The sequence below is a fragment of the Balaenoptera acutorostrata genome, chromosome 11, assembly GCF_949987535.1.
Source record: "Balaenoptera acutorostrata chromosome 11, mBalAcu1.1, whole genome shotgun sequence".
NCBI lineage: Eukaryota > Metazoa > Chordata > Mammalia > Artiodactyla > Balaenopteridae > Balaenoptera > Balaenoptera acutorostrata.
The window spans coordinates 18712266-18726166 of record NC_080074.1 but is presented as its reverse complement, the minus strand read 5'-3'; the positions used below and the strand labels follow the sequence as shown (position 1 = coordinate 18726166).

The window sequence follows — 13901 nt, the reverse complement described above, 5'->3', positions numbered from 1 at the left end:
CGCTGCAGTTCCTCGAGGGAAGCGTTTGCATTTTGTGCTTATTCTATACACACTAAGCTCACACCATTGAGCTACACACAATCCTCACCAAACATCAACCAAGAACTCTGAATAAATCCTTCAACACCCTGTAAAACCTTCTTCTAATGCTTCACACTTATCTCCATACTTCTTTCCACAACTTAATATACTTCATAGCCCCGGCCAAGTAGCCAAACGTTCTAAAAAGGGCAGGCTCTGGGATGACCTCTGAAGGGGGGAAAATCCACCAGGCTACCCAAACGTATGGTTGGAGTCACTGCTCTTGAAGGCACAAGAATGTTCCGTTCGTATGTAACAGGACAGGATAATTACCTGATGAGCACACAGGGAAGGCCAGGGATTAAGTTCAAAGAAGTCGCACACAACATATAACAGACCACACACAAATATATTCATCCCTTTAAATTATAATCACACAATGATTTCTTAGACTTTCACCTTTTTAGGGCAAGGTTTCTCAGTGTTGGCACTACTGACATCTGAAGCTGGATTTTTCTTTGGGGGGGCGGGGCAGGAGAAGGTACTATACATTGTAGGATGTTTAGCAGCCCCCCTGGCCTCCCCCCACTACAGGCCAGCATCACTCCCTTTCCCCCAGTTGTGACAGTCAAAAAGGTCTCCAGATATTGCCAAACATCCCCTGGGGGGGGGTCAAAATCCCCCCCTCCCTTACTCTGTTTGAGACCCACAGTTCTACAAGAAATTTTTGCCAGAGGTAACCAATAAGGAAATAAACCAGTATTTCTTTTCCTAACAATATAAAGAAACTTTTCCTTGGGCTGAGTTTGACTTAAGATACATAAATATTACATGAAATCTCAAGTTAAAAAAAAAAAGGAACAAATTCCAAGTGAGGGATATTCTACATAGTATGTGAGCAGTACGCCTCAAAACTGTCAAGGTGGGCTTCGCCGGTGGCGCAGTGATTGAGAATCTGCCTGCCAATGCAGAGGACACGGGTTTGAGCCCTGGTCCGGGAAGATCCCACATGCCGCAGAGCAAATAAGCCCGTGCACCACAACTACTGAGCCTGCGCTCTAGAGCCCTCGAGCCACAACTACTGAGCCTGCGTGCCACAACTACTGAAGCCTGCGCACCTAGAGCCTGTGCTCTGCAACGAGAAGCCACTGCGATGAGAAGCCTGTGCACCGCAACGAAGAGTAGCCCCTGCTCACCGCAACTATAGAAAAGCCCACGTGCAGCAACAAAGACCCAACACAGCCAAAAATAAATAAACAAAATTTAAAACTTTAAAAAAGAATTGTTTAAAAAAAAGAAAAAACTGTCAAGGTCATGGTAAACAGGGAAACTCTAAGACCCTGTCACAGCCAAGACAAGCCCAAGGAGACATGATAACTAAATGCAGTGTGCTATTCTGGATGGGACCTTGGAGTAGAAAAGGACACTAGGTTAAACACTAAGGAATTCTGAATTAAATATGGACTTTGAAAAAAAAAATATATGGACTTTGGTTAATACTGATACATACCGACAATGTATCAATATTGGTTAACTGTGACAAATGTACCTAAGGGGTTCAGCACCCAATTCTGATGTGAGTTTTTTCCCCAGGCCACCAATTCTTCGACACAGCAGGGTGTCCTACAACACAACTCACTTCTGACACCTCCTGGGGAGAGCATCAGATCCTACAGGCTAAGGGCTCAGTCCCACAAGACTGCCCCCTGCAGAACTTCAGTTCCAAGTCCAGGTGGTCACCTGTGCCTCTGACAGACCGGCTATAGACCAGAGGTTCAACTGACCCCCCCCTCCTCGGGGTCAATTAATTTACTAGAGTGGCTCACAGAACTCGGGGAAACATTTTACTTTCTAGATCACTGGTTTACTATAAAAGGATATAACTCAGGAAGAGCCAGATGGAAGAGATGCAGAGGGCAAAGTACACGGACAGGGCAAGGAATTTCCATGCCCTCTCTGGGTGTACCACTCTCCCCAAATCAATCTCCACGTGTTCACCAACACAGAAGCCATCAGAACCCCATCCTTCTGGGTTTTTATGGAGGCATTTAAGGAATCTTCATTACACAGGCAATGATTAAATCATTGGCCATTGGCAATCGATTCAATCTCCAGCCCCTCTCCCCTCCTGGAGGGGTGCAGGTCAGAAGACACACAGTGCCAACTCTCTAACCACAGGGCTGGGTTCCCTGGCATCCAGGCCCCACCCTGTGGTTGCCCTGAGGTATTCTGAAAGTCACCTAATTAAAATAACAAAAGACACCTTTATCATCTCTGTACCGTACTTAGGAAATTCCAAGGCTTTTAAGGGTTCTCTGCAATATTTCTGATTATAAATCTCAATATCACAGTCCCATAGTCATGAGAGAGGAAAAACTGCATATGGGCTTTAGAGAAACATGCAATTTTCCTGTAAATCTAAAACTGATCTAAAAAATACAGTTTATTTTTAAAAACTTTTTAAAATTTTGAAAAAAAACAAAAAAAGAGGGTGGGAGAGAAAGGGTAAAACAAAGAGTAAAAATCATCTTTCCTGAGCAGGCTTCATTCTGGGAACCTCCTCAAAGAGAAGACACCTGAAGGGATTGTTTGGATTAAGGCAAGAGATCAAACACCAGAAAGCAATAATCAGGAAGGGAGAAAACAAAATTCTTTTGTCCTCTAGTAAACCGAAAAGAAAAAAAAAAACCTGTATATTTTTGTATGAGCATCAGTACTTCTCCTGAGCCCTCACTCCTACGAACACAGTGTCAAGCATTTCCTGCATCCCCTGGGGCCGTTATTTATCTTCCCCGAGCTGGACTGTCACTTATCTGTTTACCAGCCTCCCCATCCGTGCAACTCGGGTCCCTCTCGCTTGGCCCGGGCAGGTGCTCAGCCGCTGTGGGCCCCTCCCTCTCACATGCGTCCATCTGTGAATCAACAGCTTTTAAGCCCACTGGTACGTGCTTAATAAATGCCTAGTGAATGAATGCAAGTTGCGCATGTGTACAGACTTCAGCTAAAGGAGGGTAGGGGTGGTGCAGCCCCAGATAGGGTGAAGGAAAAAAGTCCCTGAGTTCTCAGGGGTGAAACAGGGACTACATGGGCATGTGCTGGGGGCGTGAAGACAGGATGGGGCACCCGGCATACTGATTCTCAGACCTGTAACACTTGAAAAGGCTCACGTATTATTTAGTCCAGTGGCTTCACTCTACAGAAAGAAGACTGAAGAGATTAGGTGGCTTGTTCTACACCGCATGTGGCACTGCCCTAAGCTAAAGGAGACCTAGACCCTAGTGCTAACTAACTCACCTCCACCGTTACTAAGCGTGTCTAAGACTGAGTTATTTAATAGCCAGCCGCAATAGCTACTATCTCCTGAGCATCTGCTGGGTGCTGAGCCCACACTAAAAATCCTCACTTTATCCCCACATTACAGTTGGAAAACTCAGGTCAGAGAAAAGTAACTTGCCACCAAAGTCACAGAGCTAACAAATCTCAAAATCTCCCTCAAGCTGTCCTACTCCAAAATCCCCCTGGGATTATCCCACACCAATGCCCAACTCTGGCCTGAAGCTGATCTTTATCATCCAACCCTTCAGCTATCTCCTTTGCCAGGCACTGTTCTAAACACCTTTCATGGATGGACTCACTCATTCTTCGCCACAACCCTATGATGTTGGTATCACCAGCATCCATCCCCATTTTACAGATGAGGAAACTGGAGCTCTGTGATGTCCCCAGAGTCTCACAGTCTGCAGCAGCAAACCTTGTCTGTAAAATGTGATTCTACCAAACGTTCTCTCCACCAAATATTCTCTCCCTGTCTCTCCACGCCACCTCCACCACCACCACCCCCACCCCCAAAAATATCAGTATAAAACTTTCTATTCTAAATCTTTCCTGAAAAAAGCAGCACCAATGGACTATCACTGGCCCTTTACACCAGTTCCCAAACGATCAGCTGCTACTGCAAGGCAGTGCAGGAAACAGGACAATGGGTTAGGGGCTGAGACAGACCCGAGGTCAAAGCTTCTTAAACTTGAGTCTGGCCTGTCTCATCTATGAGATGGGGATGTGGTACCTCCTTCCTAGGTATGGGGAAGAATTCAGGGAGACAATTTATGTGTCTGACATTAGTATTTACTGGGTCCTCTTTCCGTCCCTCCCTGTTTCCCTTACCAACAATCAAACCAAGCTCATTTTATGTTCATCTGACCACAAAGTGGTCACTCCCTGCAATCACCTCCTCGCTGAGGTTAGTAGATAACTCAGAACACTCCCAACCCGACCCCCTCCAATGTCAAGAGCAGCAAATCCTACCCCATCCCCTAAAACAAAGAAGGAAAATAAATCAGCCTCCGGACACTGCCACCTGCTTAGCAGCGGAATCCAGGGTAACCCGCCGCCTGCCGGACTCCGGCGGTTACTATTATTGTTGTTTATTAATAACAATACCTAAAGGTGCCTGGGGGTGACCGTCTCCCAAGTGATGTCCGTGGAACCCCCAGGAGAGCCCAAAGCGCTTCTGATGCAGATTTCTGGCTAAAAATCCCAGGAATTTATAAAACGGCTTTCCCGACAGGAGAAAGGCAAGAGTTGTAAAGTTTCTGGAGGCGCATTTTTCCGCGTTTCCCGGAAATCGCACTGCAGAGGCGATGTCGCCCGTGGTTGGGGACAACCGCGGGTCACGATGGGGGGGGCTCTGGAGGTCAGCAGCGGACCCACGCGGGTCCGAGGGTGCCGGCTTCCCCGATGGCCGCATGGGACGGGACCTGGCGCCCCAGCCCGGCGGGGAGGGGCCCTCTCACGTACCGAGGGTGCGGGAGGGCGCAGCCTCACTCACCTGCCGTGCTCCTCTTCGCCTCCCGGTAGCGCTCCCGAAGGTAGCGCTTCATGTCCGGGGCGGTCCCAGGTGCTGTGCATAAGGGCCGTGCGGGGCCCGCGCGCGACCGCCCCCGAGCCGCAGTCCGGCAGCCGCTCCGCAGGGCCGCCACCGCCCTTGCACCGGCCCCACGAGCCACCGCCGCCGCCGCCGCCGTAGCCATGCCTGCCGCCACCCGCCGCGAGTGGCGCCTGAAGACCGGTGCTCTGCCCGCACTCTGCCCGCCCGGCTGGAGGTCCCTACGTCGGAGCACGTGGGGGCGCGGCCCGCCCCTTCGGCCGCCGCGGGGGCGGGGCCTTGGCGGGGCGGGGTCCTGGAGGGGAGGAGTCTTGGTGGGGCGGGGCCTGGGGCGGGGCCTAGGCCGGGCCCGGTGTGGGCGGGGCAGCAAGGGCTTGGGCACCCCGGGTAGTCGCGGCCACGCGCGGAGCCTGCTACAGCCGCTTCTTGACCGTGTGGCGCGCCAAGGTGGCTGTGCGGTGGCGCGAACGCCCAGTCAGCCGAGGTCACATGGAATAGGATGGCTCTGCTGGCCCTGGACCACGAGACTTGACCCCGGCGCCGCCCGCCGAGCCCCGCAGCACCTTCCTCCCACAGTCTGTGACCGTCCCCCCACCCTGGCTGTACTGACATGGTGTTTGTGACTCCGGCTCCAGGAGGCGACCTCTCCGCATTAATGGCCTCTGCAGTCTGGACCTCCCCTTGATCGCGGGGGCGGGTCTGGGACGTCCCCCGGCCCCTGGCTTGGATCCTTCCAGTCCCACGGATGAGCCAGCAGCTGGGACCAGGGCCCACACGTGGTCTGATGTGCCTGAAGGGCACCCCGACTGCACAGCCTGGAAGGCCAGTGCCCCTCCCGAGATTTCTGCCTCGCGAGGGAGGCCCTCGGGACACCACTCCCCCTTCTCATGCCCACGCTGACCGGCACGGTGCACCTGTCTTCTCTCAGACCTGCGAGGCTGCACCCGTTCTGTGCGTTGTGATTCCACCAAAGCCAAATAAACAGTAAACCCCACCACGCGACACTTGTGTGTGGATTAAGTCAGACTTGGCTCCTGCAGGAAAGTCTGATGCGGCCCACCCAGAACCCGTCTGGGAATCACTGAACTGCGAGAGCTTGCCGAGCTACCCCGTGGTTACGGCGGAGCAGGGCACTGGTGGAGTGCAATGAATAACCCTCAAGGCTGGTTGTCTGCCTGGGAGACCACACTGCCATCTGTGAAATAGGTGGGGCACGATTTAAGACAAATAACCCAAAGCATTAGTGTATGCTTAAGTTGTGGGCTGGAGGGATCAGGAGATGTTTTCATGGAAAAAGGTGGGCTCTGGGTTAGACCATGACAGACAGTAACTACTATTTACTGAAGGCTTGCAATGTGCATTTTCTCATTCAGTCCTCTCAGTAATCCTAAAAAGTAAGCACCATAATTTCTCCCATTTTATAAGTGATGGAACTGAAGCTAAGAGAAGTGACATAGCATTCTTATATATATAAATAAAAATTTATTTATTTTATTTTATTATTTATTTTTGGCCGCATTGGGCCTTCGTTGCTGCACACGGGCTTTCTCTAGTTGCGGCGAGCGGGGTCTACTCTTCATTGTGGTGCACAGGCTTCTTATTGCGGTGGCTTCTCTCATTGCGGACCCCGGGCTCTAGGTGTGCAGGCTTCAGTAGTTGTGGCACGTGGGCTCAGTAGTTGTGGCTCACGGGCTTAGTTGTTCGAAGGCATGTGGGATCTTCCCAGACCAGGGCTTAAACCCGTGTCCCCTGCATTGGCAGGCAGATTCTTAACCACTGTGCCACCAGGGAAGCCTGACATAGCATTCTTAAAGTCACACAGCTGAGCCCATTCTTCCACTTGGATTCCTAAAGTAATAGGTAGGATTTAGTTGGGTGATAAGGAAGAAGGAAGCCAGTAAGTAATCCTCAACAGTTAATAGGTAATATCTTACAAATCATTGATAAAAGGCAATTACAATGTTTAAAACAGATATGGTATCAAATCCATGGACTCTAGTACTTTAAACTTACTTTATGGTTTTAGTTTACTTGAATTTATATCTTTTCTTATTCATGTTACTTTAAAAAGATGTGATAGCAATTGCAAATTTTGTTCACATGAAACATTAAATCATAAATTCACAGATAAATGATAGTAAAAGTTAACACAATTAGAACTTTAATAACATTGCTTCCATATATTTTTAGATATGGAACACTGTGAGAGCAACATTCTTGTACCTACCACAGAAATATGAATCACTTAAAAATTGTTCTTTTTAGCTACAATCTGTTAAAATATTTTAAGCGGCTAAAAAATAAATAAAATCCCAATAACCTTGATTATCACCTTGATTATTTTCTTGAGTAGAAAATATCTCATCAAAGAGTTCTAAATAAAGACAAGTAGAAAAAAATTACTGACACAGAAGAGCCCATGATAATTTTTATTCTTTATTAGTATCATTTGAGGTCTTCATCAATTTTGTTTCAAACTGAGATCTTCTCTGCAAAAAACACTTCTGAGAAATTGAACTGTAATCTGGGCTATGAAAAAGCCACTTCTCTGAGATGAGCTCAGATAAGGATTCCCAGGGATTATTTGTGCTAAGAGACCCTAGCAGGGGATGCTGGTAAACTGCGGTAATTTGGCGTCTTTCACTCTCGCTTTTAGCTGACAAAATCCTTTGCTGTGAAAGCTTTACTGCACCATCCATTTTATCCAAAGATAAAATCTTAGAGGAACAATCTTTCATGCCATATTGCAACATTACTTTGTGTCTTCAGTCAGGTCTTCTCCTCAGCAGAAACGGAAATAATGGGTCGCAAGAAGTTTTTCCCTTGTCCTGAAGCATATTTTGATTTATCTGAAATTGTATGAGGCACCAAGTCCAAGCTCTTAGCCCCCTGTAGCTTATCTGCCCTGGTGCACATTGCCGAGCTCACTGTGTCAGAACTCTGAGCGCTGTGATAGTTTAGCTTAAGCAAGTGCTCCCATAATGAGGCGCCATTCCTGGGACCCTCAGAATATTGCTGGCTCACGCCTTGAGGCCAACATCTCCTACCCCGGATCCACTCAGTTTCCCTCAGGAGGCTGCAAAGAATCAAAAGTTGTCAAGAGGTCATTTACAGAACGTGAATAACCTGAAGCATATTTCTTGTTGAGACGTAGCATAGAAACTCACTGCAGGATTCCACGGATCGATGAGTGAGAAGATCCCAGGTAAGTGGCCCTTAAATCAAGTGATCTGTACAAATAGCCCACAGCCTCCATCATGACTTGATGACAAGAGTCATTTATCAATAATTGACCTGCTGGATAAGGTCTTATTGAAAATAAGAATATTAGAACTTTTTTTCAATGACTCCTGGCTTCACACATTTAAAAGAGAACGATAAAAAAAAATTTATAAAAGGTGGCATTGGAACATCACCTGTTGTAGTATTCCTGCCAAAAACATTTAACCTGAGTCTAATTATCAGAAAACAGATACAAACTGGGGCAGGGAGGGGAGGGTAGAAACTGACCTAGGCTCTTCAAAAATGTCAGTGTCATGAAAGGCAAAACAAGCCCTACTTAAATGTTCTAGACTAAAGCAGACAACCAAATGCAGTGGAAGATCCTCAACAGAATTCTGGATCAAAAAGTAAACAGCTATAAAGAACATTTACTGGGACACTTGGGAACATTTGCATATGGATTGTACATAATACTCTTATGTAATTGTTAAATTTCCTGGGTTTGATAATTGTACTGTGGTTATGTAGGGGAATGTCCTGTTCTCAGAAGACACATGCTGAAGTATTTAGAGATAAAAGTGTCACATCTGCAACTAACTTTCAAATAGTCCAGAAAAAAAAAAAAGTATGCATGTGTATGTGTGTGTATATGAAAGAAAACATAAGTATAACCAAAATGTTAACCGTTGGTGACTAAAGATAAAGGGTATATAGGTGCTCATTATACAGTGCCATGTGCCATTGTCAATAATTTAATGGAATTCTCTAAAATGCGTGAAAAGTAAAAAAAAAAAAAAAAAAGTCAATTTGCAAGTGGCACTCATTTATTCATTTTACCCATTTACAAGACTGCTTTTTTAAAAAATATTTATTTATTCATTCATTCATTCATTCATTCTTCACTACCACGTGCCAGATCTTTTAGTTGCGGGATCTTTTAGTTGCTGGATCTTTAGTTGCCGCATGCGGATCTAGTTCCCTGACCAGGGATCAAACCCGGGCCCCCTGCATTGGGACCGTGGTGTCTTAACCACTGGACCGCCAGGGAAGTCCCTACATGACTACTTTTAAGGGACTAAATTTATACCATTGATTATAAACATAATGTAAGGCCGGTGCATGTAGGGCATCAATCTGGATACATGATAAGACACTGCTGGGTATTTAAAGGTAAAAAACACTGGCAGATGACCCAGCCAGCATCCCTGTATTAATATTAATAATAATAAACACTGCAAATTAGCTGAGTACTATCTATCAGGCCTGTGTTATCCTACAAGGTATAAACTATCATCACTTGTCTTTTATTTTTGTCATTTATTCTTCTTAATAGGATGCATATCCACATGATTCAAAAATGAAAATGTATAAAGGTATGAAGTAAAAGCTGTCTCTCCCATCTTGGTCTTTATCTGTGCAGTCTTCTCCTAAAACGTGTATCCTTCCAGAGAATTTTTTGTGCATGTTCATTGACTTTTAAAGATGAGAAAATTGAAAGAGGTCAAGTAAGTCACTCCAGTTTGTGGTAGAACGATCTTGGGTCAGCCTCATCCACAAGCCCATGCCCTTTACTGCTATGCTAGGCTGCCTCTTCACCCCACACTGGATTGTCCTTCTGAGTATCCACGCTATGGCTTCTGTTTGCAGAGATGTTCTCTCTTGTAGCTCTGCTTCATGGGTCATAGCACGGATCTCACACTGCCCACAGCTTCTGCTGAAAATCTGAAGGGGAGTTCCAGCTGTTGGCTCCACTTAGCAATCAGTGGCTATTTTTCTTCTTTTTGAATTATTTTCATGACTCTCTATGAGGTTCTCAGTTGCCCCAACACAACTCAGCAGAAAGCACTTGTGAATTACCCTGCTCAGGATGGCCACGTTGCATTGGCCTTAATAGGCCTTAAAAGGTAAAGTGGAGAATAGAGTCAGAATGTCTCAGGTCTGGCTAGGCAAGAACTCATTCTCAGAGTTCCTCTGGATGCCAATAACCAGGCCCGCAGACTGTTCGTTCTGCCTGAAGGCCCTTTAAGAGGCTCTGACTTGCTGGGAGATTGAGACTGGCACCCAGACCAGCTGCTGATGCCCCTGACATACACTATTTCATGCTTGCGCTCCCCACACTCCCTCTTGGCCACACACCTTGGCTCCTCAGGCCCTTTACCCTCATGACCCATCTGGACCTGTACCGATAGCTTTGACCTCAGAACTTTCTTGAACACAACCTACCTCTTTCTGGCAGCAAGCACAGTAGTTGCCAGGAAAGGACACTCTTAGCTCAGGCCAACCCCAGTCCACCCCATCTTCCCTCAGGGTCGGTACCAGCCGGACAGCACTACCCAGCCAGGTCAGTCCTTTCAACCCCGAGAAGAGGAAAGTCCAGGATGAGTTCATTTCCATAGGAGAGAGGTCACTGAACCTCCTTCCCACTTCAAATCTTCATTCTGGACGAGGAGGGAACCTAATATTTAATTGTAGACTCTGTTGGTTGTTTTGCATATAACATCTCATTAAATCTTCAGAATAACCCTAGAGGAAGAGATTATTATCCCCTTTTGGCTACTGAGAAACTTGAGACTCAGAGAGTTTATGTCCACAAGCCCAGAAAATAGCAGAACTGGGATTTAAACCTAGGTCCCTAGATCCAAGGACCCTAAGTTCTAGAAGTGGGAAACGAGAACACTATTCTCCCTCTCACGCTGGTTCCTTAGGAGATTTTCCTATAAAACCACAGCCAGACAGGAACCATCTGTTATCTTTTCCATTTTCTACATCTGGACAGCCACACCTACCCTATTTCCAAGGGAGTGTGAATTGGGGATGAGAATGAGGGAAGGTCCCACTAACTAACTTCCGTGAAAAATCTGTTCTCAGATTTTAATTGGTGAGTTTTCCTAGTTTCCCCCTTTTTTTCAGTGCTTAATATTAAAAAATAAAGTAGTATCTTTACTATTTCCTCTGGAAAAAGAAAGATATTTTATCCAAAGACAGTCCACTGCCCTTTTAAGTAATCTTCTAAAGTACAACTTTTTCTAATCTTTATTCTACTGAAATTTAAGCCTATTCCTCTTGCTTCGTATTATATTTGCTGTCAACTAACAGGTAGATTTTTACAATGCCAGTCCTGTGTTCATTTCCTCCCCGGGGCCCACAACTATAATTCAGGTTGTTGTCACCACGTAACAAGGAAAATCGCAGGTGTTGGTGGAGAGCCTCAGGAAGTGTCCCTGAATGAGTCCAGACTCTGTGGACCTTGCCCAACAATGAGCTTCCCCACTGCGCTGGGAGCAAATGGGTAAAGAAGTGGAGACAATCACAGCCTATATTCTCCATCCAGAAGACAGGCTGCTAATGTGTAATGAGGAAGGAGGATTATGCAGGATTTAAAGGCTCTCTGTTGAAAGTTTCTTTTTGTTTGGTAAGTACGCCATGTCTAAAGTTTGTCAGAAGTCCTTCAGTTTGAGAAATTAAGCTTGTTTGCTCGTTCTTTCTTTGTGTGTCTATAAACAGACTGGGGAGGGAGTAAGTTGTCAATCATTGTCCCAAATGGAGTAAAAGGTTGCAATGGGATGTTTCCATGCGTCTTCAATTTCTGCCCTACAGAAAACAATATGGGGAGGGGATGGCTCTTTCCCTGCACCCTCTTCACTGAGACCATCGGCTAGTCTGCTCAGAGGGACCTGGCTGCAGATGACCTCTGTCATCGCCCCCAGTACTGCATGAGCTCACTCTACCAATTCAAGGGGCTGAGCCGTTGCAGACCCCACCTTTGGGTAGAGGGAACAGATTCACTATTCTCTCTTACACAGGCTGTTGTCCCTACCATTCCACCAAAATTGATAGTTCCCTGTGACCGTTATGTTGCTAAATGCAATCGTCTATTCTAGATCTGGTGGTCAGCTCTCAGCCCTCTCCATTTTTTTTTAAATTAATTTTTACTGAAGTATAGTTGCTTTACAATGTTGTGTTGGCTTTTACTGCACAGCAAAATGAATCAGCCATACATACACATATATCCCCTCCCTTTTGGATTTCCCTCTCATTTAGGACACTACAGTGCATGAAGTAGAGCTCCTTGTGCTATACAATATGTTCCTCTCAGTTGTCTAGTTTATACATAGTATCAATAGTGTAGGGCTTCCCTGGTGGCGCAGTGGTTGAGAATCTGCCTGCCAATGCAGGGGACACGGGTTCGAGCCCTGGTCTGGGAAGATCCCACATGCCGCGGAGCAACTGGGCCCGTGAGCCACAATTACTGAGCCTGCGTGTCTGGAGCCTGTGCTCCGCAACAAGAGAGGCCACGATAGTGAGAGGCCCGCGCACCACGATGAAGAGTGGCCACCGCTTACCACAACTAGAGAAAGCCCTCGTGCAGAGGCAAAGACCCAACACAGCCATAAATAAATAAATTAATAATTGGGGAAAAAAAAGGGTACTTCTTCAATTAAACAATTAAAAAAAAAAGTGTATATGTGTCAATCCCAGTCTCCCAATTCCTCCCAACCCACCCCTTTCCCCCTTGGTATCCATACATTTGTTCTCTCTGTTTGTGTCTCTATTTCTGCTTTGCAAATAAGGTCATCTATACCATTTTTCTAGATTCCACACATATGCATTAATATACGATATTTGTTTTTCTCTTTCTGACTTACTTCACTCTGTATGACACTCTCTGGGTCCATCCACATCTCTACAAATGACCCAGTTTCGTTTCTTTTCATGGCTGAGTAATAGTCCATTGTACATATACCACATATTCTTTATTATTCTGTTGATGGACATTTAGGTTGCTTCCATGTCCTGGCTATTGTAAATAGTGCTATTATGAACACTGGGGTGCATGTGTCTTTTTGAATTATGGTTTTCTCTGGGTATATGCCCAGTAGTGGGATTGCTATGTCATATGGTAGTTCTATTTTTAATTTTTTAAGGAAATTCCATACTGTTTTCCATAGTGGCTGTATCAATTTACATCCCAGCGTAGGAGGGTTCCCTTTTCTCCACACCATCTCCGGCATTTATCGTTTGTAGATTTTTTTCTTTTTTTGGCTGCGTTGGGTCTTTGTTGCTGCGCGTGGGTTTTCTCTAGTTGCGGCGAGCGGGGGCTACTCTTTGTTGCGGTGCGCAGGCTTCTTATGGCGATGGCTTCTCTTGTTGCGGAGCACAGGCTCTAGGCGCACGGGTTTCAGTAGTTGTGGCAAACGGGCTCAGTAGTTGTGGCTCATGGGCTCTAGAGCGCAGGCTCAGTAGTTGTGGCACACGGGCTTTGGTGCTCCACGGCATGTGGGAGCTTCCCAGACCAGGGCTCAAACCTGTGTCCCCTGCATTGGCAGGCGGATTCTTAACCACTGCACCACCAGGGAAGTCCCAAGATTTTTTGATGATGGCCATTCTGACCGGTGTGAGGTGGTACCTCATTGTAGTTTTGATCTGCATTTCTCTAATAATTAGTGATGTTGAGCATCTTTTCATGTGTTTGTTGGCCATCTGTATGTCTTCTTTGGAGAAATGTGTATTTAGGTCTTCCACCCATTTTTTGATTGGGTTGTTTATTTTTTTGATATTGAGGTGCATAAGATGCTTGTATATTCTGGACATCAATCCTTTGTCAGTTGCTGCGTTTGCAAATATTTTCCTCCGTTCTGAGGGTTGTCTTTTCATCTTATTTATGGTTTCCTTTGCTGTGCAAAAGCTTTCAAGTTTAATTAGGCCCCATTTGTTTATTTTTGTTTTTATTTTCATTACTCTAGGATGTGGGTCAAAAAAGATCTTACTGCAA

At 46.1% G+C, this 13901-nt stretch overlaps 1 protein-coding gene across 2 annotated transcripts in view; it reads right to left on the bottom strand.

Moving 5' to 3' along the window:
• Positions 1-5126, bottom strand: part of NT5DC3 (5'-nucleotidase domain containing 3) — a 60602-nt gene extending 55476 nt beyond the window's left edge. For both annotated transcript variants that reach the window (XR_009009775.1, XM_007198611.2), the window contains exon 1: positions 4850-5126. Coding sequence is in view for 1 of the 2 variants with exons in the window: in XM_007198611.2 (XP_007198673.2) it covers positions 4850-5051 (202 nt within the window). In the remaining variant the exon portion in view is untranslated. The remainder of the gene's footprint in view (positions 1-4849) is intronic.
• Between the last annotated feature and the right edge of the window lie 8775 nt (positions 5127-13901).